Source organism: Piliocolobus tephrosceles, chromosome 6, assembly GCF_002776525.5.
Source record: "Piliocolobus tephrosceles isolate RC106 chromosome 6, ASM277652v3, whole genome shotgun sequence".
In the NCBI taxonomy this organism is placed as follows: domain Eukaryota; kingdom Metazoa; phylum Chordata; class Mammalia; order Primates; family Cercopithecidae; genus Piliocolobus; species Piliocolobus tephrosceles.
Genome location: NC_045439.1, coordinates 102,523,075 through 102,548,521, shown reverse-complemented (window position 1 = coordinate 102,548,521; position 25,447 = coordinate 102,523,075). Strand labels below are relative to the sequence as shown.

The 25,447-nt window shown below is 38.7% G+C and overlaps 1 protein-coding gene across 8 annotated transcripts in view; it reads right to left on the bottom strand.

Annotated features, from left to right (window-relative positions):
* HERC1 (HECT and RLD domain containing E3 ubiquitin protein ligase family member 1) overlaps window positions 1–25,447 on the bottom strand; it is a 228,558-nt gene that overhangs the window by 34,749 nt on the left and 168,362 nt on the right. For 5 of the 8 annotated variants that reach the window (XM_026455079.1, XM_026455084.1, XM_026455082.1 and 2 more), the window contains exons 40-55: window positions 22,495–22,655; window positions 19,275–19,391; window positions 18,855–19,065; window positions 17,383–17,507; window positions 15,887–16,107; window positions 14,648–14,916; window positions 13,869–13,921; window positions 12,648–12,848; window positions 11,123–11,297; window positions 8,614–8,884; window positions 8,268–8,481; window positions 6,633–6,889; window positions 4,910–5,037; window positions 3,749–3,876; window positions 1,922–2,122; window positions 253–383 (exon numbers count right to left, since the gene is read on the bottom strand). In XM_026455079.1, the coding sequence (XP_026310864.1) occupies window positions 253–383; window positions 1,922–2,122; window positions 3,749–3,876; window positions 4,910–5,037; window positions 6,633–6,889; window positions 8,268–8,481; window positions 8,614–8,884; window positions 11,123–11,297; window positions 12,648–12,848; window positions 13,869–13,921; window positions 14,648–14,916; window positions 15,887–16,107; window positions 17,383–17,507; window positions 18,855–19,065; window positions 19,275–19,391; window positions 22,495–22,655 (2,863 nt within the window). The remainder of the gene's footprint in view (window positions 1–252; window positions 384–1,921; window positions 2,123–3,748; window positions 3,877–4,909; window positions 5,038–6,632; window positions 6,890–8,267; window positions 8,482–8,613; window positions 8,885–11,122; window positions 11,298–12,647; window positions 12,849–13,868; window positions 13,922–14,647; window positions 14,917–15,886; window positions 16,108–17,382; window positions 17,508–18,854; window positions 19,066–19,274; window positions 19,392–22,494; window positions 22,656–25,447) is intronic. The other 3 variants (XM_026455086.1, XM_026455087.1, XM_026455083.1) reach the window with 2 other exon arrangements.

The window sequence follows — 25,447 nt, the reverse complement described above, 5'->3', positions numbered from 1 at the left end:
GTTGGCAAGAAAGTGGGAAAAGGGAACTCATGTGTACACACGGGCCTAGAGTGTGGAATGGTAGACAAGGAAGACTTGGAAGGGTGAGGGCTGGGAGGAGGGTAGATTATAAGAGATTACTTGATGGGTACAATGTATGTCATTTGGGTGATGGATATCCTAAAATCTCTGACTTCGCCACTGTGTAATCTATGCATGTAACAAAATTACACTTGTATCCCATAAAATTATGTTTTCAAAAGATGCATTTACCTTATGTGCGTCAATTAGAACAATGCCTCCTTTCTCAAGTGGTTCCTTTGTTCCCAGTAACAATTTTCCATCAAAATATCCCACTGCAAATGGTCTGTCTTCACTGAACCATGCAATGCAAGTAACAGACACTAACATGATAAAAACAAAATAAAAAGAATAAGAAAAAGAGAATTATTTGTCATTGTCTGACTTAAAAGACAGAGACTGAAACAAATAATGATAATGTAACCACTGCAAGTAAGTTTCCAAATAGCTCTTTAATGCATTCAGACAAAATGTAGGCGTACAGTGGGGATTCCATGTAACATACTTTTTAAAAGTGTCACTTAACTGTGACAAGGACTACCTAATTTATAATCTTTCATTCTTTTTCAGGTGGTTGTTGAAAAATAAAGACAAAAATTAAATTGCTTTGCCGATTTTAAGTCACTGTAGGTTCTTTCCTTTTGGACCAGAATCTACCATGATACTAAGAAGTGAAATAATTCAAATCACAGAAAGAAAATTACATCTCTTTTTCTGCTGATTTAATATTCCCTATTCAGTATGTTTCCACATTCTATCAAAATGTTCTGTTCTAACAATCTGTATTTCTATTTGCTTCTTTAAGTATATGTAACACTGAAAGGCTACAAAAGAAGTAAAAACAGTATCTGTGAGGGTAGAATGGGAGTGTGGGAATTGAGCAGATGGGAGAAAGACTTTTCACTGTATACGTTTTAAAACTTAAATTTTTCAACCCTATCAAAGTATTACCTATTTTCAAACAAACAAAATAAACCTCTTCTGTTAATGGAATACCATGTAAGCCGGCACTATGACCTTTGAATTACCCAACTTCCCCCAGACAACCAACAAAATCTAGTAAGATGCATTCATATTCAAAGTAACACCACAGTAAGAAGAAAGCGGACTTCCCATTCTCTTGTCAGACCAGGAATTCCCCTCTTCCCCCTTCCTCCATTACTTCAATTTTACTAATTTTTTAAAAGACAATTTCATCTCGGCCAGGCGCGTTGGCTCACGCCTGTAATCCCAGCACTGTGGGAGGTCGAGGCAGGGGGATCACAAGGTCTGGAGATCAAGACCATCCTGGCCAAAATGGTGAAACCCTGTCTCTACTAAAAATACAAAAATTAGCTGGGCGTGGTGGTGAATGCCTGTAATCCCAGCTACTCGGAAGGCTGAGGCAGGAGAATAGCTTGAACCAGCGAGTCAGAGGTTGCAGTGAGCCAAGATCACACCACTGCACTCCAGCCTGGTGACAGAGTGAGACTCTTTCTCAAACACACACACACACACACACACACACACACACACACACACAATTTCATCTCCATCAGTGATTATGATCTTTTTCTCTCTTGGACAGTCCTAACTTTCAAAGGAGACTTGGAATCTGCTATAAATATTAAGCCACACAAAAGATGAATGACTAATATGTTATAATACTATTAAATCTCATTTTGGCAGAGATGTGTGGTGGGGGCTGGGAGATAAATATCTTTCAATTCAGTAACTAATTAGAATTAAAACATGACTGGAAAATTTTGAAAACAAAGCAAAGATAATATTCACTTGGCATTTTTAAAAGTAAGTGTCAAAAAGCTAAGTCTAGAAAGGAAGTTGGAGACTCTACCAACTAGACATAAGTGCAGTCATTTACCATCCTTTCGATAGCAATGCTCCAATTCTCGACGGTGCATGGTGGACACATCAACAACTTCAATCAGTCCCAGAGATCCATCCATCCGTCCCACCAACAACAATTCTGGAGACTCTCCTGACCAGGCTGCAGCCGGACCCTCTTCTGGCCAAGCCAGGGCAGATACCCAATGAGGCTGAATATCTACTAATCCTTTTCCTCCTAAAGAGGGAAAAAATGTTAACTAGTTGTTACTTAATTATTAAAAAGAAAAAAAAGGAACAAAAATAAATACTACTTAATTCTAAAACACACTCAAAGCAGTTCCGAATTTCATAATAGCCTGCTAATAAATAAGACTGTGAAGGCAGGATCCTACATTTATATACTATATATGATCATAAAATTAAACTTTTTCAGCTGGGCGCAGTGGCTCATGCCTGTAATCCTAGCACTTTGGGAGGCCAAGGCAGGTCGATCACCTGAGGTCAGGAGTTCGAGACCAGCCTAGCCAACATGGTGAAATCTCATCTCTACTAAACCTACAAAAAAAATTGGTCAGGCGTGGTGGCGCACACCTGTAGTCCCAGCTATCTGGGAGGCGGAGGCTGCAGTGAGCCGAGATCACGCCACTGCACTCCAGCCTGAGTGACAGAGTGAGACTCCATCTCAAAATAAATAAATAAATAAAATTAATGTTTTTCTGTAACTGTTTTTTTGTTGTTGTTTTCTGATTTTTTTTTTTTTTTTTTTTTGAGAGAGGGTCTTGCTCTGTTGCCCAAGTTGGAGTGAGTGCAGTGGCATGATCATGGCTCACTGCAGCCTCAAACTCCCAGGCCCAAGCAATCCTTGGGCCTCAGCCTCCTGATTCCCTGAGGTTCCAGGCACACGTCATCACGCCTGGCTATCTGTAACTACAGGACAAAATGGTACCTTTATAGAAGAGAGTGTAAAGAAAAACACTGAATGTACAGATGTCAAGCACTTAAGTCCTTTCTCAACAATTACTGATAACCAGATTAGCATAAGAAACTTTACCTGCAGCTAAGGCTAGCTATTCCTCAAATATGTGACACAGACCAGCTATTCCTCAAATATGTGACACAGAACAGCTATTCCTCAAATATGTAAAAAACAAAAATACTAAAAAGCTCAATATTACAATAATTATTTTTACTTTCCAGAGAGGAATAATAAAAACTGACAAGAATTTATACCTACAAAATAAACATAACAGAAATATTTCAAGCAATTCAAAAGAATACATAGCTTAAAATTCAGTGACGACTACATCTCCTCAAATCCTATTCTGAATACTTAGTAGTACATGAAAAAAAATTTAAGTTTATAACTACTAGGTTAGCTGACAGTCTCAGAAAGAAAAGTCAATAAATGAGCACTTCCTCTCTAATTTGAAGCACATAGATTTTCTTTTTTCTTTTTTTTTTTTTTTTTTTGAGACGGAGTCTCGCTCTGTCGCCCAGGCTGGAGTGCAGTGGCCGGATCTCAGCTCACTGCAAGCTCCACCTCCCGGGTTCACGCCATTCTCCTGCCTCAGCCTCCCGAGTAGCTGGGACTACAGGCGCCCGCCACCTCGCCCGGATAGTTTTTTGTATTTTTTTTAGTAGAGACGGGGTTTCACCATGTTAGCCAGGATGGTCTCGATCTCCTGACCTCATGATCTGCCTGTCTTGGCCTCCCAAAGTGCTGGGACTACAGATTTTCAAAGTTGTTGGAAGGCTTGTGAGTTTCAAGGTGAAGAGAAACCACTGTTTGGACTCAGAAGACTAAGAGGAAGGTTTTAAAAAACTAGTTTCAGCAGTTTACTAGTGTTTACATGACTCTTACCATTAACTTGCCAGATATTCACCATCTTTTCCAAAGCGCCTGCTAGATATTTGCCACTGATACTCCAGGAAACTGGTGAGAAACTTGGATCGCTGGGTGATCCCAGGCTTTCCTCAGCATCCCCTTCCCTAGAATATAACAGATAAGTATGCAATTCTAATCCCCATCATTCAAAAGTAAATTAAACCCCAAACCTTAAAATAAAGGTTTCACATAGACTAGAGTGTGTAACTGATTCTTCTGTTTCAAAACCTTGGCTAGCAGTATTTACCAGTTACACATTCATTAATATTTGTCATCATATGAAAAATGAATTATGAAAGAGTGATATTAGACTTTTCCTCATTTAATTAGTACACAACTTGCCAATAAACACATCTGAATTTTGTATGGGTTGTACAGATGGTTATTATTCAGAAGACATTGATTCTTATTTGCCTAATCTCTTGGGAGGTCTTCAGAAAAGAAATAGCTACAGCTGGCTATAAAATTATTAAAAATGCAGCCAGGCGCAGTGGCTCACATCTGTAATCCCAGCATTTTGGGAGGCTGAGGCGGGCAGATCACGAGGTCAGGAGTTTGAGACCAGCCCGGCCAACATAGTGAAATCCCATCTCTACTAAAAATACAAAACTTAGCCGGGCATGATGGCGGGTGCCTGTAGTCCCAGCTACTTGGGAAGCTGAAGCAGGAGAATTGCTTGAACCCAGGAGGCAGAGGTTGTGGTGAGCCAAGATTGCGCCATTGCACTCTAGCCTAGGCAACAGAGTGAGACTCCGTCTCAAAACAAAACAAAAAACAAACAAACAAAAAAAACTGTTAAAAATGCTACATTCTGACACAGAAGCAATATAATTACTCTAATTCCTAAACAACTCTTAAAGACCTATGGCAAATTAGCCTACTGTTTTACATAGCTGAATGTTTATTTACCAGTAGATCTTGATTTAATTCTAAGTCCAGATACAGATGGTTTAAAATTATGTTTTCTGAATTGTTGTCCTGGAAAGCTAAAAATACACACTGAAGATACAGTAATACTAATCTAAAAGAAAATTTCAAAAACTTCTAGTGACAATATGATTACATTAACACAACCAAGATGAGGCATGTTTAGGATTCTCTTATTTTAAATGGTATACATGTGATGTTAGCACTCACAATCTGTTGAACACACAGGTCTGTTGCAGTGAATATTGCTTCTTGGTAACATTCCATACGCGGATGGTGCCATCATTGCCACTTGTAGCCAAAAGACCTTTTTTATTACACCAAACACATGTCATTACCTAGAAAAGTTGAAACGGGTAGGTCTAGTAATACTTGATTCATATGATTTTATTATTTGAAAAAGTTGTATCCAATTTTTAAAAACCTACCATGAAATTAAAAGAAAAGTATCCATTCTTTTCTTTTATTGAGATGAAGTCTTGCTCTGTTGCCCAGACTGGAGTGCAGTGGCTCAATCTCAGCTCACTGCAACCTCCACCTCCCGTGTTCAAGCAATTCTCGTGCCTCAGCCTCCAAGTAGCTGGATTACAGGTATGTGCCACCATGCCTGGCTAATTTTTGTATTTTTAGTAGAGACAGGTTTCACCATGTTAGCCAGGCTGGTCTCGAATGCCTGGCCTCAAGTGATCTGCCCACTTCAGCCTCTCAAAGTTCTGGGATTATAGGCATGAGCCACCACACCCAGCCTCCATTCTTTACTAAATGGCTTGCAAATATATTTGAGGCTATACTTATTTGACGTATAGCTTTAAGGTACTATGCACTAACGCATTTGAATTATCTGAGACCTATTATAATCTTTACTAAATATATTTACTTAATAAGTACTTTAACATATTATGTACTATAAAATAAATAAAACAGACTAAGAAATAATTTTAAAAATTGTTTAAGTAGGCCGGGTGCAGTGGCTCACACCTGTAATCCCAGCACTTTGGGAGGCCAAGGCGGGCAGATCACCTGAGGTCAGAAGTTTGAGACCAGCATGGCCAACATGGAAAAACCCTGTTTCCACTAAAAATACAAAAAATTAGCTGGGTGTGGTGGTGCACACCTGTAATCCCAGCTACTCGGGAGGCTGAGGCAGGAGAATCACTTGAATCTGGGAGGCGGGGACTATAGTGAGCTAAGATCTCGCCACTGTACTCCAGCCTGGGTGAGACTCCATCCAAAAAAAAAAAAAAAAAATTATTTAAGTAATACAATTCAACCTTCATGTCTTGTTATAGCTGAGAGACCCTGTGGGTTAGATTAAAATAGTGAGGCCAATTTCTTTTCCTCTTGCGTGTTGTCCTTCAGTATCTGTGGGTGATTGGTTCCATGATCCCCTGCCCTAAATTTGCAGACAGATTCCTTATAAAAATGGGGTATTATCTGCATATAACATACATATATCTTCCCATGTAATTTAAATCATCTCAAGATTACTTTAAATACCTAATAGAATGTAAATACTATGCACAAAAGTTATACTGTACTTTTTATTTGTATTATTTTTTAGTATTGGATCATTATTTTTTACCCCAATATTTTGCATTGGTAGTTGGTTGAATCAATGGATGTGGAACCCACAGATAACAGAGGGCCAAATGCAAAAGCCTTCATCTTTTGTGAAGCTATTCCTTTGGTTTTCTTCTCATCCCCCATCCAATTCTCCCGTTTGTATACTATTATATCAAACTAGCATACAGAGAAAGCAGAGTTGGTAACTGCCAGGAACATTTTTGTAACTGTGTGCATGTGTGTGTATGTCTGCGTGTGTGAAAGAGAGTGACACAAAGAGAGAGACCTAAACTTTGAGCTCTTTGAGAAGGGCAGAGACTACTTCATCTTACATAAGGTGATTAACACACTTTACACTCAAAATACTTACTCTGTTCTGATGAGCCTCCAACTTGATAAAGGAGCATTTTCTAAGATCTCCTCCCATATCGGCGAGCGTTTGCAGAGTAGTTTGGTTGTCACGGTCGTGTGCAGCAAGAGTGCGCACGAGTTGCTGAGCCGCCCATTGACGATGCTGTGAGGACAGCCTGGAGGAAAGGCAGCAGGCTGCCAGGGCATTAGCCAGCTCCAGAGGGCCTACAGCAGAAGGATCATAGGAAGGATGGGCATACAATTGGGCAATTAAACCTGCTTAAACAAAACATGAAATGATGCTCAGGTGAGATCTGGTGGTGGTGAACAAGCAAATGGGTTAACCCATATCTTTTAAGAATTAGCACTTTTCCCAGTAATTATTTCACTAAAATATGCACATAAGAAATAAAGCATTTATCTCACATCAAATTCTGTAAGAAATCTGATTCATTAAAAATATACATTTTAGGCCAAGTGTGGTGGCTCATGCCTGTAATCTCAGCACTTTGGGAGGCCGAGGTGGGAGGACCACCTGAGGTCAGGAGTTCGAGATCAGGCTGGCCAACATGGCAAAACCCCATCTCTACTGAAAACACACACACACACACACACACACAAAAATTAGCTGGGTGTGGTGGCATGCGCCTGTAATCCCAGCTACTCGGGAGGCTGAGGCAGGAGAATTGCTTCAACCTGGGAGACAGGCTGCAGTGAGCCGAGATCGCACCACTGCACTCCAGCCTGGGTGACAGAGCAAGACTCCATCTCAAAAATAAATAAATAAATTTTATTATACAACAATCAGTAGTCTTTTCTCCAAGGACTCAGTAGACTAAGAAAGCAGCAGGAATAATTTTAAAACCAGGACAGAGACAGCATGCCTTTAAGAAAAACAGTTTGGCTTTTGTTGCTCAAAAGTGATGGTGTGATTGTAGCCAGTCAAGGAACTGGGCTGATAGATCCAAAAGCCAGTACCGGACAGGCGTGGTGGCTCATGCCTGTAATCTGAGCACTCTGGGAGGTCGAGGTGGGCGGATCACATGAGGCCAGGAGTTCAAGATCAGCCTGGCCAACATGCAAAAACCTGTCTCTACTAAAAATACAAAAATTAGCCAGGCATGGTGGCATGTGCCTGTAATCCTAGCTACTTGGGAGGCTGAGGCAGGAGAATCACTTGAACCCAGGAGGTGGAGGTTGTACTGAGCCAAGATCATGCCACTGCACTCCAGTCTGGGCGACAGAGTGAAACTGTCTCGAAAATAAACAAACAAAAAACAAAAGCCATATCTCTTGGCTAAATGGTCCTGATGAAGAAAAAGGCAGATAGTAGTGATAAGTAGTCCCTTCAAAGTGTTATAATCTTAAAACAAAGAGAAAAATAACACTACCTTCATCTAAATTTTATTAAAGAAATCTACCAGGATTATTATCTATGGCAACTCAAATCATAATCTGTAACTAAAATAACATGGTACATTTTCTAATATTTGTTTCCATACACAGTGGAAAAAGTAACCATGCGCTTCTTTTATGTTCTAAACTTAAGAAACTCACATGTCATAATTTATCATATACTAACAATGTAAAAACATTATTTAAAAATAAGAATAAAGTCGACTAGAAGACTATCTTTCAGTAGTATGAAACCTACCTTTCTTTTCAACTTCTGACTTATCATAGTTAGGTCTTAGTTTGGCCCCTTTATCTGCTAGCAATGCCACAAGGGCCTGTGTTACAACAAAGTTTGGGGAGGTCACAAGCTTGTTCTCTTCAGCAATTCCTCGGAGAAAGCTGGGTAGAAACTTTCGCTGAATTGAGTCATCAACTGTGGTTAGATTTACACCTGTTGCAGCAGAAATCAAATTCTGAAGAAGCAATTGGAAAAACAGGTTTAATTTTTACATGTAATTTTGGAACAAAAATATTTCATTTCAAAAGGCTCAAGAATCAGTCAGAAATAAGCAATGTAATGGGGAAAAGTTCTGAAACTAGCTTACCTGTGTACACAACTGTACCAGCAGTTTGGCAGCACTAGGAGCATTTGATGCCAGACATCCCACTGCTGTGCTCAGATAGGCCAGGCAAGAGATAGGCTTGTTAGCCTTGCTATGCCCACCTCGTGATCGTTCTGAGGTGCTAGCCATGGCAGAAGGGCTGGTGGAGAGGCCAGCTCTCCCTGCCGCTGCCAAGCACATTAATCGAACCAGTGTTCGGATATCTGTTAGCCCCAGAGACTCAAGACCAGCAGCCAGGCTACAACTGGAACCACTGCCAGTAAAGAAAAACATTTCAGATAGATAAAGAAAATGGATTTCTTAAGGGACCATTTGCAGTCCCACATATCATTCACAGCATCAACAACCATAATAAAATGTAAGCTGCACTATCATTAGCCATACATGTCCTAAGAGTTGCCAAAGATACCAAGCTGAAAACTGGCATCTAAACTTTCTCTCCTTTTAATAAATATTGGCATATACTTGAAGTACAATTGAACCACCAAAGTAAAACAGGAATGTTCACAAAGCACAAATTTTCGTAAACTGAACAAACCCATGTCACCACCCTCCAGATCAAGAAACAGAACATTGCCAGTACCTCAGAAACCTGCTTTGGGCTTTTCTCAGTCATGATGCTCTCAAAAGCAACCACTATCCTGACTTCTAAAGCTACAAATTAGTTTTGCCTGCTTTTGAACTTTACATCAATAATGTATGTACTCTTTTGTGTCTGGCTTCTTCAATATTATGTTTGTAAGATTCATCCAAATCTTGTAGCATTGAGCAGTTCATTTTCATTGACATATTCATTGACATACACATGAAATCTGCCACAGTTCATTTATCCATACAAATGACAATCAGGTGGCTTCCAACATGGGGCTATTATGAATAGTACTACCATGAATGACTGGAGATGTCTTTAGGGGGCACATATTTAAGTATTTCTGTTGGATATACACCCAGAAGTGGATCTCTGGGTCACAGAGTATATTCATGTTCAGCTTTAGTTGATACTATCGAACAGTTTTCCAAAGTGGTCATACCAATTTATTTTCTCATTAACAATGTATGAGAGTTTTAGCTGTTTCAGTCACTTTTTTCTTCCTAGTGTTTTAAATGTTTGCCATTCTTGCGGGTGTGCAGTAGTATCTCATTGGTGGGGTTTTTGTCTTAGGTGTTTTTTTGTTTTGTTTTGTTTTTTGAGACAGGGTCTCACTATGTTTCCCAGGACGGTCTCAAACTCCTGGGCTCAAGGGTTCTTCCCGTCTTGGCCTCCCAATCACATTGGGTTTTAATTTTCATTTCTCCAAAGACTCGATGAGGTTGAACATCTTTTCATGTTTATTGGCCATTTGGAGATCCTCTTCTGTGAAACACTTCTTAATGTGTTTTGCCCACTTTCTTCTGGGTTGTTTTTTTCTTGTTAACTTATAGGAATTATTTACACATTCTGTTGGTTAGATGCATTACTAATATCTTCTCCCATTCTATGGCTTGCTTTTTTACTTTCTTACTTTTCAAATCACTTTGGTAAACAGAGGTTTTCTATTTTATTGTATTCCAATTTATCAATCTTTTATGGCAGATTCCTTTTGTGACTTGCTTGAGGAATTTTTGCCTGCCCCAAGATCAAGAAGAAATTCTTCTATGTTACCTTCAATAAACTTTACTGATTTATTTTTCTTTCATATTTAAATCTAAGGGCCACTTTATAACTATTTGCTTTATATAATATGAGGTTGGGACCAAGGCTTTTTTTTTTTCCCTATGTGGATAAACCATCAGACCCTGCTTCAGTTATTGAAAAAAATACCCTTTCTCTATTGCTCTACAGTGTGAACCACTGTCATAAATCAAGTGTTTATTTATATGTGTGGGTCGGTTTCTGAACTCTCTTCTGTACTATCCTATTTGCCTATCCTTGAGCCAATAGCACACAGTTTTATGGAAATTTTGTTTTCCTTTCAGGATCCTTCTGCCTTCACTGATTTGCCATTAAATATTCCTGCTTCATCACTTCTTAAACGGCTATCTTTTAGGTATTTCTGGTTCTCATCCCCTTTTTACATTACAATCCACAGTATGAAAACAGCAAGGATCCCCATGATGGTATCTGCAGGCTGACTTAGCTACACAGACGGTCAATACATTGTGACCTTTAGTTTTTAATCCAGCACCATTTGGATCAACAGCCTTAGTTTCCCATTTCAAGCAACAAAGTAAAATGTATGCAGTTTACTCAGTTGTAATAATGGCATTATTTTCTACCTAAAAAGAGTCAAGTATTAACTGAAAGACCAATTGAGTGAATAACAATGATGACTATGTCTAACATCTTTCATTCAACAGTACATAGTCAAGCTTCTAAAATTCTATCTCACCCTCCCAAACACCACCAGACTCCCAGCTAACGTACTTAGCATCATATGACATAAAATAACACTTACCTGACTGAGAGGTAAGGAAGTTAACTTAGCATCATATGACATAAAATAACACTTACCTGACTGAGAGAAGAGACAGTGCTCTCATGACCATGGTTCTGGCCAGAAGAACCTGAGCAGCAGCAGTCACTCTCCTTAAAGCCACCACACGGTCATGAGGGTTTGCTAGGGCAGCTGCCTGCTCTCCTAACGTTATTCTCCCAGAGGAACTCTTTTCTACGGAGCCATGGCAACCTGAAAAGCATAATTTTGTTTCGTTCTCAACAAGGTAATAAAAAAAATACATCTGAACTACTAAAAAAATTTCCTGTTCTACAGAGGTTCCATAACAAACCAACGTCTTTTGCTCATCTGGAACTTGGTTATACAGAAAATTTCTTAGGAGAAACTCACATATTTCTAAGTTTAAACTTGGATATTTCTAACTTAGATATTTCTATGTTAACGATGTATTTACCAGGCCGGGCGCGGTGGCTCAAGCCTGTAATCCCAGCACTTTGGGAGGCCGAGACGGGCGGATCACGAGGTCAGGAGATCGAGACCATCCTGGCTAACATGGTGAAACCCCGTCTCTACTAAAAATACAAAAAAAAAAACTAGCCGGGCAAGGTGGTGGTAGCCTGTAGTCCCAGCTACTCCGGAGGCTGAGGCAGGAGAATGGCGTGAACCCGGGAGGTGGAGCTTGCAGTGAGCTGAGATCGGGCCACTGCACTCCAGCCCAGGCGACAGAGCAAGACTCCGTCTCAAAAAAAAAAAAAGAATGTATTTACCATAGGACAAATTTTTCCATTAAGTAGTGTTTTGTTCATTTTGTCCATGTATCACATCTACTGATAAGAAAGATATAAGATAGTTTTAAAAACATGCTTTGAGAATTTATAAAGGACTGAATTACCAATATCACCCAATTCTTTATTTTGTATTCCCTATACCAAAAATTTACCACACCCTCTCACCCAAATAAAAAGAAGACTGCACAATAATTTTGAGTTGGTTACAGGATTCTCTTAACACCAAGTTTTTTTTTTTTTTTTTTAATAACAAGTCTTATAAATCTTTTTATTGCTTCGATATCATGAAAGACAAAAAAAAAATTTTTAAGTTTATTTTTTCCTCTTGAGACAGGGTCTGGTTCTGTCACCCAGGCTGGAGTGCAGGGGCTCAATCATCGCTCACCATAACCTCAAACTCCTGGGCTTAAACGATTTTTCCGCCTCAGCCTCCCGAGTAGCTGGCACTAAAGGTGCACACCACCACACCCAGCTACTCTTCTTCTTTTTTTTTATAGAAATGGGTCTCACCATGTTGCCCAGGTTGGTCCTGAACTGTTGGCTTCAAGTGACCTTCTTTCTTCGGCCTTCCAAAGTGCTGGGATCACCAGCATTAGCCAACATGCCCAGCCAAAACTTAATATCACATTATACCTTCAAAATGTTAAAACAACTGGCTAAAGAGACTTGTTAGGGTGAGATAATGTTGAACCATTAGTCTTAATTACTTTTACTTTATTATTATTATTATTTACCTAAGAAACAAACTACAGTAGATGCTATAAAATCAATGCAAATCAGCATTTCAGTTTACCTATTTGCATTAGAGTCTCTTCCATACTGTTGGTGGCTGTGACCATTGCTACTGATGCTCCTAGTGGATCACTATCAGGGAACTGAACTGGTTCTGGTACAATGCGCCGGTCATTTAAACCAAGCGGTCCAGCAAGCAATTCAAATTCTTCTTCACCAGTTAGCTTTTCATCTTCATCAACATCCAACATGTCCCAGTCTTCTGGAATTTAAATAAATAAATGTATAGTATGTGAGTATAAATATTACATAAATCTGCTGGCAATGGTTATTCTGAAAACACATCTAAAATGCAGATGAGCGGCCAGATGCGACGGCTCACGCCTGTAATCCCAGCACTCTGGGAGGCCGAGGTGGGTGGATTACCTGAGGTCAGGAATTTGAGAGCAGCCTGGCCCACATGATGAAACCCCATCCCTACCAAAAAATACAAAAATTAGCCAGGCATGGTGGTGTGCACCTGTAATCCCAGCTACTCAGGAGGCTGAGACAGGAGAATCGCTTGAACCTGGGAGGTGGAGGCTGCAGTGAGTTGAGATCACGCCACAGCACTCCAGCCTGGGCAACAGAGACTGCATCTCAAAGAAATAAAATAATAAATAAATAAAGAAAGAAAGAAAATGCAGATGGACTGAAAGTCCAGTGACCACACAATGAACTACGGCACCATCTCCTGCAAACTTAACCAAACTGCACTCCTGAAGCGTAAGTGAGACTCTCAGGGAAAGGGAGTCAATGTAGTTACATAAATTGACAGCAATAGCAAATGCTACAGCTGGTAATAGAGGTTTAAACTAATTAAAAATACTGTCATGGGTCTAACAAAGAGTTCTTAGCTGTCTGTAATCATTAGGGAATGAGTTATTTCAAGAAAATGAGTGCTCCAGAAAAATCAATGCTCATCTCTATTTATTTTTTACTTTCCACAATTAGGGTGGAAATTCAAAATATACCACATCCTTTCCCTACTTTGAAAAAAAATACACCAAATAGAAATTAATATTCTGTGGTAAAGCTGATGTTTGAAACCAGGTTCTCTTCCTATGACTTTTAAACCAGGATTGTTGCTATTAAACTACCTTGAGTTTTTAAGGGAAAGTTTAAGTTAACATGTACACAAATACAAACACACACACACGAAGGTGAATTTTAGTAACAGATGTTAAGCAGGGAGGATATATTAAAAAACAAGTAAAATAAAGAGGCTCTCAAAACAAACTACCTTCATACACACTGTCTTGCTTGCCAATTAGATCTGGAGCTTGTCCCTTGTACCTGCACCAAACATGAAGAACATTGCATTTTTATATAAAACAGTTAGTACCCCAAAATGCAAACTAAGTCATTAGAACATTTTAAGAGGTCATTAATAAAGCAGCACAAAATAAAAAAGTATGTTTCATGTTATAGGCTAACATAATAAAAACTGCTGGTATGTAGGTACACACATGCTTACAACATCAATGATTATTTAACCCAACTACTGGGGAGATTTCTGGGTTACCTAAAACAACTCTTTTAACCAAATTCTATTCCATAAGCCTTAAAGATTTTAATAGGTGACAATAAGGGCAACAAATCTACTCTCTAGGAATTAAGGATGTAAAAAGATAATATTTTTATGGAACTCATTTAATCAAAAGTCTGTTTTTTTAATCAGGAAAAAGATCTTAATTAAAATGCCAGAAATATGGTAGAAAACACCAACGAAAAGAATTGAGTAGAAGCCTCCTGAGGGTTAAGGAAAGGGTCCTGCCCATTACTTGCCAACAAGTCAAAGGTTAACACAGTCAAACTCCAGGGAAGGATATGTTGCCATGCCACTATTCCTGAGAACATGAATTTCTGAAACTCCATCCATCCCTTCTGCCCGAAGTGTAGGAATCATGGGATTTCAGGGAAGGTTAAATGCAACTCCTCACATGAAAAATCTATAGTTCCAAAGACTTAAGGTATGAGGTATCTTCAGGAGGTCTGGATATTTAGACAATTTCAAGGTACCTTTCAGAACTTGTTGTCTTGGATTTGGTCTTCAGGGCTAAGTACTTCTCCCTGCAGGTGCCACATAACAGGTAGTATGGATTTCCACTCCCACATTCACCACCAAACCAGCCATCCACATAGGAACCATTGCTGCGATAGCCCTGGCGGTTTGCACTGCGCCCGCAGCCTGGGTGGTTTCTCTTCATGTGCTGATTGAAGCTGACGACACTGCATTCACACAGTTCACACACCACCACTTCTTCCCTGTCTTCAGACTCGCAAACATGCTGCACAAAAGGATTTCATACCAAATGATTACAGTCAATTTAACATAAAACCAAGAAGTGCTAAGTAGATTATTTACGATATTAAATTAACTACTTTATTACAGATGCTAGACTATTTCCATGTTCATTAATGCTACATAAATATTTCTTTCAAATCAGAATTCAGATAACATAATCTGAAGGTGTTCTTTGCCCTCCCTCACTCTAGTAAGTTATATCAATAATACAAGTAACTGAGTATCCTACTGAGAAAAGTTAATAAACATGACAATCTGTCCTATCTTGAAACGAGGTTTTTTTTAAAAAAAAAAAAAAAATAGTGAAAAGAATTAATTTTCATCTGGTCACAAAATGCATACCTATTTTATGAATTTTTGAGAAAAATCATTACGATTCACTTATTTATATAGCAGATTCTCTTTCCTGTAGGACTTACACCTATGAGCTTTTTGGTCTCCCTACTACAAAAATGCAATGCTAAACAATGTATACATACAAACCCACCATGTACCCTTCCCCCACATGGAAGTATTGACAAGATCTAGGTGAGCACTGGTTCCTAGAATTAGGCATTACACTGATTAAATGGAACCTATGAAGGAGAAGAACATGCATTCAGATAGCAATGTGAGCATAGCAGCCATGTTATATAACCTGTCAACATCTACTGGAACCTGATGCTTGTTTTGTAATCTATCTTTGACATCAGAATCAAATATTACCACAGTATGGCTCTATTCATCTTGTCTGGGGAGAGAAGCAATAAAATCCCACAGAGAAAGCGAGAGAGACTTTTCCTTATTAGTTTGTAGGTATCAAAGTAACCTCAGGCTTTAAATCCCCAAACATCAGGATGAGATATAAGATTTTTTAGAGTGTTTCAACTCTAGGCAAGGCTGCTGTTTGTAAGCTATATGAACAGGAGGGCAGGAAAATAAGTCAGAGCAGCCCCCGCTGCAGTCACACACACCCAGGTAGGCCAATCCAGTACCTCTGGGATCCACATTCCCAGAATATCATTGTCACTGGTCAGGTCTTGTCCAAACATAGCTTCCATTGCTTCATCATCAAGATCAATTTCCAATTCCTCATCTAAATTAAAGTCATACAACGCCCCTGGGTCTTGCTGCAAAGATATTCCTTCTCTCCGACTTTGATTCCTGTGGGCCTGCACGGAGCGGTATAATCCCGCTCAGAACAAAACAAAAAAGGCATTTTATTTGAATGCATAAAATAATTCTGAGTATTTCGCCAGCTCTTAATTGCCATATATGTAGTAACAGCCAATATTTATTGAAGTTTTTTTTCTATATGATTATCATTATAGCAGTGGCTCATGCCTATAATCCCAGCACTTTGGGAGGTGGAGGCAGGAGAAATCACGAGGCTAGGAGTTTGAGACCAGGCTGGGCAACATAGTAAGACCCTGTCTTTACAAAAATATTTAAAAAGTTAGCTGGGTATGATGGCATGTGCCTGTAGTCCTAGCTACTCAGGAGGCTGAGACAGGAAGATGTCTTGAGCCCAGGGGTTCAGGGTTACAGTGACCTAGGATTTTGTGCCATTGCACTCCAGCTTGGGTGACAGATCCAGATCCTATCTCTAAAAACAGCAACAAAAACATTATAAAGCATTGCATGGATTCTCTTACTTAAACCTCTCAATAACCCAGTGAGATATGAGTGCTATTACTATCCCCATTTGCAAGAGAGGAAACACGTGTGATAGGTATAATTTGATGTTTTATGGTCTGAGATCCAATAAGCCAATTGAGATAGGTTCTCACCTACACGTATCAGTCACCTTAATTATATGAGAAATATACATCCTATATTTTCTAGGATGGTCTCAAGTTCTCTCACTGTTCCCATAAATTACTGAATCATTACTTATGTTCTAGTATTTCAATGATCAAATTCTGTTTTGACAAATCACATATTCAAGTTTTTGATTTGGAAAATATATTCCTTATAATTTATATTTTACACGCCCAGAACATAATCCTAGACTTTACTAATGTAATGAGGGAATCTGGTCCTTACCTAGCAGTGAAGCCCTAACATCCACAGAGTAGTACATCTGAAAAGCCAGTGCCTACTTTTTTTGGCACAGTGCCCTTTCCAGCTCCTTCTTACCACTGATGCTAAATATTAAACATGCATCATCACTTCTTAAATTATAATTGACTGAGAGCAGAAGGAAGAGCATTTATATAATTTCTCAAAATCTACAAGTGGCCAGTATAGACTTCTGCACCCGGGGGAACTTAAAATAAGCCTATGAATGTATGCTATGATTTAAATAAAATTATGTAAATGCATAGAAAATGATATCCAAATAGCTGTTCTGTTAATGTGGAGGGACTGAGCACTTAGTATCATTAGTTTGTGTCTTCTTTAATGTGCCTTTATATTGCTTTCAAAATAAGATCTTTCACAAAAAAAAGGATATGAAACATACAATTACCTGCTCTTGCTAGCAATGTGCGAGCAGCTAAGTCAAACTTGTGCCTTCTCGTTACTGCTGAGCGACCTCTAGCTGATGGTCCACTTCCAGAAGCTGCATTCTCTGTATGATCCAAATTATCAGGGCTACAAGTACAAGTAAGAAAGCAACACAAATTTTTAAAAACCATTATGAAAAGAAAGCATAGGTATAAGCTTACTTGCGGTGTTACTGTATTCTCACTGAGAATAAAATATGTTTATGATAAAATGTGAAACACATCTTTATCCCTGTACAGTTCAATTATACACATATCATTTCCTGTGACCTGAGCAATAACTGTATCTGATTTTGAATTCTGCCAACAACAAAATGTTTAATGCAGCTCAAATTTAAATGAGATCAAATATGACCTTAACTAAATTCTAAATGATTAAATACTTAAAATTTGAAATGATTGAGAATCCTTGCCTAGGAAAAACAGGTATTTCGAAATATGTTATGAAAATATTCACTGAGCTTGTTGGAAAAAGCTTGCATGCCATACAGGACACAAGCCTTGGTTACTATATGGCTCCATAGTTAAAATGAAAAATAAAGATCTAAAGTCATAAGAAGTGATGAAGGAAAAAAGATTTTTAGGGAGAATTTGTAAGATACTCTATTACATCTCATTTTAGGATAGGCATTATCACAGAAGTCTTTTTATACTTAGAGGGGCATCTTCTACCAGATATTGAAAACTATACAAGAGATGAAAATATAAATATTACACAGAGAAGAGTTAAAAGTCCAATTCTACGCCAGGCACGGTGGCTCATGCCTGTAATCCCAGCACTTTGGGAGGCTGAGGCGGGTGGATCATGAGGGCTGGAGTTTGAGACCATCCTGGCCAACATGGTGAAACCCTGTCTCTACTAAAAACACAAAAAATGAGCCGGACGTGGTGGCAGGTGCCTATAGTCCCAGCTACTTGGGAGGCTGAGGCAGGAAATTGCTTGAACCGGGGAGGTGGAACTTGCAGTGAGCCAACATCGTGCCACAGCACTCCAGCCTGGCGACAGAGTGAGACTCCGTCTCAAAAAAAAAAAAAAAAAAAGAAAAAGAAAAAGAAAAAAAAGTTCAATTCTATCAAATACATTAACTCAAGATCCAATATTAAAATAAATACTCGATTTAATATCACTTGTATGAGATAAAATTATTTTATTAGCATGTTTACTTCAAAATAAACTTGTTTCCTTTTTCAGTACAATTTTATACAAAAATTATGAAATTCCTTCTGGCATGAAAACACCTGTTCAAATCAAAACTTGTCATATCACTTCTACCCTTCACAGAAATATAAACTTGTGACTAAAATGCCCATCTTTTCTTATAACTATATTTATCAACTTTACATACAATTAGAAGCATTTATGAAGGGATATATAATAAATGGGGCTCTGAAATTTATAACACATGGAACAAAAGTACAGGAACTGGAATTTCACCTTTCACTAAAACCTTCCTCCATTTCAGCGGCATCAGCTGATGGTATGTCTCCAGGTGACTGCAAATAACAGGGATCATTTGACTTCCCGCCATGCCTGGAGTCTGCTGTGCTGCCCGACTGGGGCTCCTCTTCATCCTCATGCCCAGGGTGCTCTATCATCCACATGGCAAGGACAGTGATATTCTGGGCATCAGCCTCTCCCCGAGCACCTATACAGGGGAAAAAGTCTGATGCTGACTTTGAGCAAAGAATTAGGTCTTTATGTTACCAGCTTAAGAGTGTTTGCTATGATGCTCTTGTAACAAAATATAGTGTTAAAAATCTTACCAAGTTTCATAGCCTCTTAAAGATTATGTTGTCTTTAATAAGCTAGGACTTCTCATATCTGTATACACTGATATATAAAAACTTATCGTACCTGTAGCTTCCATGGCTTTGGCAATCTGCCGAAGAGAGAACCCCATTTCCAGCAAGGGAACTGCAATTGCTGGAGGAGGAGGAGAAGTTGAAAGTCTACTGCTTGGGTCTGACAACGCTGAGACAAAAGGAAGAAAAATAAGAACCTAAATATCACTAGATACCATGAGTAAAAAGTGTCTTCATAGTCCTCAATTTCCTAGTATTGTCCAAGTTTAATGAAATTTTCCTCTACTCAGAATATGTGGCTGGGCACTATGGCTCACGCCTGTAATCCTAGTTTTACTAACATCCATTTATGTTAGCCTGTAATCCTAGTTTTACTAACATCCATTTATGTTATACTTAGTAAAGATTTGTGTGGAGGTACTATAAGAATATGTAAATATCCCACTCCTCATCTAAGTTCCATATTTGCAAATTTGTGTACTCAATAAAATTTATTTGTAATCTCAAAATCAATACTCATGTACTTTTGTAGTCATTTGTGACATATGCAGAGGAACTAAAAAGTTTAGTGTTCACAGCTAAGGTCCAACATGTGTTCACAGCTAAGGTCCAACAAGGTGATGCTCTGCCTTCATGTTTCAGCTCTTATGTGAAAAACAAGTGTCCTTTTCACAGTCTATTTAATGCTATATTCTTTGCATTTTTGTGCTTTTGGTCGGTGATTTCCCTGATTAAAATGGCACCAGGCATAGTGCTAAAGTGTTGTCTAGTGTTTCTAAGCACAAGGAAGCTGTAATGTGCCTTATGGAGAAAATATATATGTTAGATAACCTTCATTCATGATGAGCTATAGTGTTAGCGGCCATGAGCTCACTGTTAGTGAATAAACAGTATATGTTAATTGTGGTATCTTTAAATAGAAGGATGCATAAAACAAGATTATACAGTATACTGATCAGATGACAGAAATGTAACTAGGAGTTCACAGGAACTTAATCCTGTACTTCTCCTAGGAGCAACGGTTCAGTATTTGCTAATTCAGTGTCCATAATGACCTTTTAGAACATAACTACTGCTAATGAGAATCAACTATTATTCCACATATTCAGTAAGTCAGAGGAAAGACTGAGCATGTGAAATAGACATGGAAGATGAGATTGAAAAACAAAACAAATCAAATGTCTACCGATGAAAACTACAGCGTCTGAACAGAAAAATACACTGGAGATTAACAGAACATTAGACACTGCAAAGAAAAGATGAATGAATTAGAAGATAGAGCTATAAAAACTATCCAAAACAAATAATAATTTATTATGGAGCTTATAACATATGTAAAAGTGAAATGTATGATAACAAAAGTATAAATGATGAGAAAAGGAAAATAAAATCATCCTGTGGTAAAATTATTATTTTAACTATGTATGAAGTAATACAATACCACTTTAAGGTAGACTCTGATAATTAAAGATGTATACTATAAACCAGAAGGTAATCTCTAAAAATACAAAACTAAGTACAGTTGACCCTTGAACAACATGGGTTTGTACTGCTTGGGTCCACTTATACGTGGATTTTCTTCTGCCTCTGCCACTCCTAGGAGAGCAAGACTAGTCTCTCCTTTTCCCAGCCTACTCAATGGGAATATGATTATAATGAAGACTTTTATGAGGATCCACTTCCACTTAATGAATAGTAAATATATTTTCTCATCTTTATGGAGTCAAAAGTTATATAAAGATTTTCAACTGTTCAGGGGGTTGGTGCTCCAACCCCTGCAATGTTCAAGGGTCAACTGTATAGATAATAAGCCAACAAAGGAGATAAAATGGAATAAAACTCATTTAATTCAAAGAAAGTAGAAAAGAAAAAGAGAACAAAAAACAGGTGGAACAAAATAGAAAAAAGGTGGATTTAAATCCAACCATATCAATGATCACATTAAATGTAAAAGGCATAAAAACTCCAATTAAAAGGTGGAGAACAGCAGACTGGATTAAAATAAGCAAGACTCCCTTGAGGCCAGGAGTTTGAGACCAGCGTGGGCAACATGGTAAGACCCTGTCTCTACAAAAAAAAATACAGAAATTAGCTGGGTGTGGTGGCATGCACCTGTAGTCCCAGCTACTTGGGAAGCTGAGGTGGGAGAATTGCTTGAGCCCAAGAGGTTGAGGCTACAGTGACCCAAGATCAGTCCAGCCTGGGGGACAGAGCAAGAGGCTGCATCCTAAAAAAAAAAGAAAGCAAGACCTAACTAATACATGCTGACTTTACCCATTTTAAATATAAAGACACAAATGGATTAAAAGTAAAATGATGAGTAAAGATAAACCATCCTAACAATTTTTAAAAAGCATGAGTAGCTATAGTAACATCAAACAAAGCAGATTTCAGGACAAAAAAAATCACCAAGGATAAAGGCATTTCATAATAACAAAAGGTCTATTCATTAAAAGTATATAAGAATCCTAAATGTTTATGAACCTACACATAGAGCTTTGAAATGTATGAAACAAGAACTGAAAAGAGGAAACAGAAAAATCCACTGCTATCATCACAGATTTCAACAACACTCTGTAAATAATTGACAGAACAAGTAGACAAAAAAATCAGTAACGATAAAGAAGACTTGGACAACACTATCAGCCAATTTGAGCCTGCTAAACAATTTATAGAACACTCAACAACAGCACAATACACATATTTTCCAAATGCACTTGGAATATTTACCAAAACAGATGATATTCTAGGCTATAAGACAAGTCTCAATAAATTTAAAGTGATTCAAATTATATAAGATATGTTCTCTGATGATAATAAAATTAGAAAGCAATAATAAAAAGATACCTAGAAAATCACCCAAATATTTGAAAACTAAATAACATACTTTGAAATAGTCCAGAGGGCAAAGAAGACATCAAAGGCAAATTAGAAAGTACTTTAAATGAAAATGAAAACACAGCATTTCAAAATGTGTGAGTTGCAGTTAAAGCAGTACTTAGAGGGAAATTTACAACACTAAAAATGGCTAGATTGGGAAAAATGAGGAGCTGATATGACTAATGTACAGCACATCATTTCTCTCCCAAATGGCCATAATTCAATCCACAGCTTCAAAATGAAGATGATAGCTCAGTTTAAAGGGGCAGTTCCCTTTCATTAAAATCACTATTTTACCTTCTGTGACGACAAAACAAAATGCCCACATAATGAAGTCCCACACATCTGGAATGCCAACTTTTGGATATCATAATGCATATCAGCACACACACCTGTGCGGTTAGCTGGCCTTGCTGACTGGGAATCAGGAGAAGTTAAACTTTGCCTCCTTCCTACTTCATCAGAAGGAGAGGTGGGTAACGATGATATTGGAGGAGTCTGTGCCCGACGTGTGGGAAGTACAGTGGTAGTTGGGTAACTGGAGAACATTTGCCTTTAAGAAAATAACATTGTTTAGCATAAAAATCCAATTTACAAAATAATACATATCCCAATCTTCTTACAGAAGAATATGCAACCTGGAAGACTAAACAGGTCAGCTATAGTTTAATGAAGAATATGCAACCTGGAAGACCAAACAGGTTAGCTATAATTTAATGGAGGGTGGGGAGAAAAACTCCTCAGTTTTAAAAACGATTATCTCATATGGCACTTTCAGTATAAATGTAATAAAACCTTATGATTCTTTCAGCAAAATGCCAGCAACACAGCAGATGGGGGAAATATAGCCATTAGCAAAATAGATGAAAAATGCCTGCCTTCATGGAGCTTTCCTTCGACTATAATACCAAGATGAGAGGGGTATTTTGGTATACATAGTTAGAGTGCAAAGAAGGCTTTTAAATATAGGTAACCTGCAGTTACTTTTAAATATTAATATAAACTCACAAGCTACTCATGAAATTATTCACGTGGATTGAAAGTAATGGTTTACAGGCAAGTTATGGAAAGAAAAGGTAACTGTTTAGTTACCTAGCACAACTGCAAAACAGTACATGAATGATATGCCAGCTGCAGAGTCAGGGAAAAGTACAGGGAGGCAGCCCCTCTTCAGTTGAGAATGTGGAGCACAGTCGGGGAAAGGTATGGGGGAAGAACCCCTCTTCAGTTGAGAAATGTGGACAGTGGTTAGAGAATAAAGTCCAGGAAGATCCACACTGACTGCTCCTCAGATTTGTCCAAAAGAACTAGGAACTTTCTAAGTATCAAAAATGTACTGTCTACCCAGTCAGTAATACAATGGTATACACACAGGAAGCAGCAGTTCCCTGGTTTTTCCTCTACTAAATGATGTCTGCCCAGTAAGAGCCAAGTACAACTCTAATGAAGTCCCAGCCAATAGCAGGGAAATGAAGACAGAAGAAATGAGAAGTCAAAAGTCCTGGTAAATGCCTATGGGAGCAAGGGGGCATGATTTTACCACTGAATCCCATGCCCACACTAGTAAGAGCTGAAAAGGTTACAAGGAGTCATTGAGGCTACTGATTTTGTGTGGACGCCTTGAATTCTGTAATTGCCAAAGGGATTAAAAACCATATTAGAATGTCCTATCAGGCAAGCATGGTGGCTCACACCTGTAATACCAGCATACTTTAGGTGGTTGAGGCCAGAGGATCACTTGAGGCCAGGAGTTCAAGACAAGCCTGGGCAACAAAGCAAGATCCCGTCTCTACAAAAAAATTTTTAAAAATTAGCCAGGGGCCAGGCATGGTGGCTCACATCTGTAATTTCAGCACTTTGGGAAGCCAAGGTGGGTGGATCCCCTGAGGTTGGGAGTTCGAGACCAACCTGACCAACATGGAGAAACCCCATCTCTACTAAAAATACAAAAAGTTAGCCGGGCGTGGTGGCACAGGCCTGTAATCCTAACTACTCAGGGGGCTGAGGCAAGAGAATCGCTTGAACCCAGGAGGCTGAGGTTGCGGTGAGCCGAGATCATGCCATTGCACTCCAGCCTGGGCAACAAGAGCAAAACTTTGTCTCAAAAAAAAAAAAAAAAAAATTAGCCAGGTATGGTGGGTACACTTGTAGTCCCAGCTACTCAGGAGGCTGAGGCAGGAGGATGGCTTGAACCTAGAAGACTTTGAGGCTGCAATGAACTATGACTGTGCCACTGTAGTCCAGTCTCAGTGACAGAGTGAGATGCTGTCTCTTTAAAAAAAAAAGAGAGAGAGAGAGAGAGAGAGAAAAAAGAATGACCTATTATTTCTCTATCTTCCTTATTCCTTGAACAGACGCACCTCCAGAAACTGTTATTCCAGTGAGACTACTAAGAAGTAGGAGGTATGTGGGGACTGAAAATGGTACTAGGATTGTACTCCTGCACAAGACCACAGCAGTAATTCTCAAAGTGTACACTGGAGCCACTACATGAGAATCACTAGGGAAACTTAATTAAAATGTAAACTATGAGCCCCACCAGACCTACTGAATCAGACTTGCTAAGGGATACAGCCCTAGAGCTTTAAAAAGTTTCCCAGGTGGCTCTTGGGCACACCAAAAATTGAGAATCACTATAATAGACATTATCCTGTTCCACTGTTTAAGATGTCAGTCTACACAGTGGGAATCATAATGTTTTCTCAACTAAGGAAAGAGGGGAAAGAAAAAAAAGGGAGGCTAACCATTCTGCTTCCCTTATTTCACTTAAGTCATAGTTAAGAGAGCTCACAAAACAGTCTCTCCCTGAAGGTTCTTCTCTCAAAAGTTTTCATTTGTGTATACATATGGCAAATTAAAGCAAAAATAAATTTAAGTAAGCAAGCATTACTTGAAATTTACAAACTTATTAAAATAGAGTTGGCTGAAGAAGCATCATAAGACATGCTCTTTTGTTTGAAAAGCAGAGTTGCTTGAATTTTTTTTAAGAATAAAAATACAGGCTGGGCATGGTGGCTCATGCCTATAATCCCAGCACTTTGGGAGGCCAAGGCAGGTGGATCATGAGGTCAGGAGACCAAGACCAACCTGGCTAACACAGTGAAATCCCATCTCTATTAAAAACACAAAAAAATTAGCCGGACATGGTGGATGGCACCTGTAGTCCCAGCTACTCAGGAGGCTGAAGTGGGAGAATGGCGTGAACTTGGAAGGCAGAGCTTGCAGTGAGCCAAGATCGCACCACTGTACCCCAGCCTGGACAACAGAGCAAGGCTCTGTCAAAAAAAATAAATAAATAAAAATTTTTTAAAAAAAGAATAAAATACAAGTATTTACTTTTTGAGG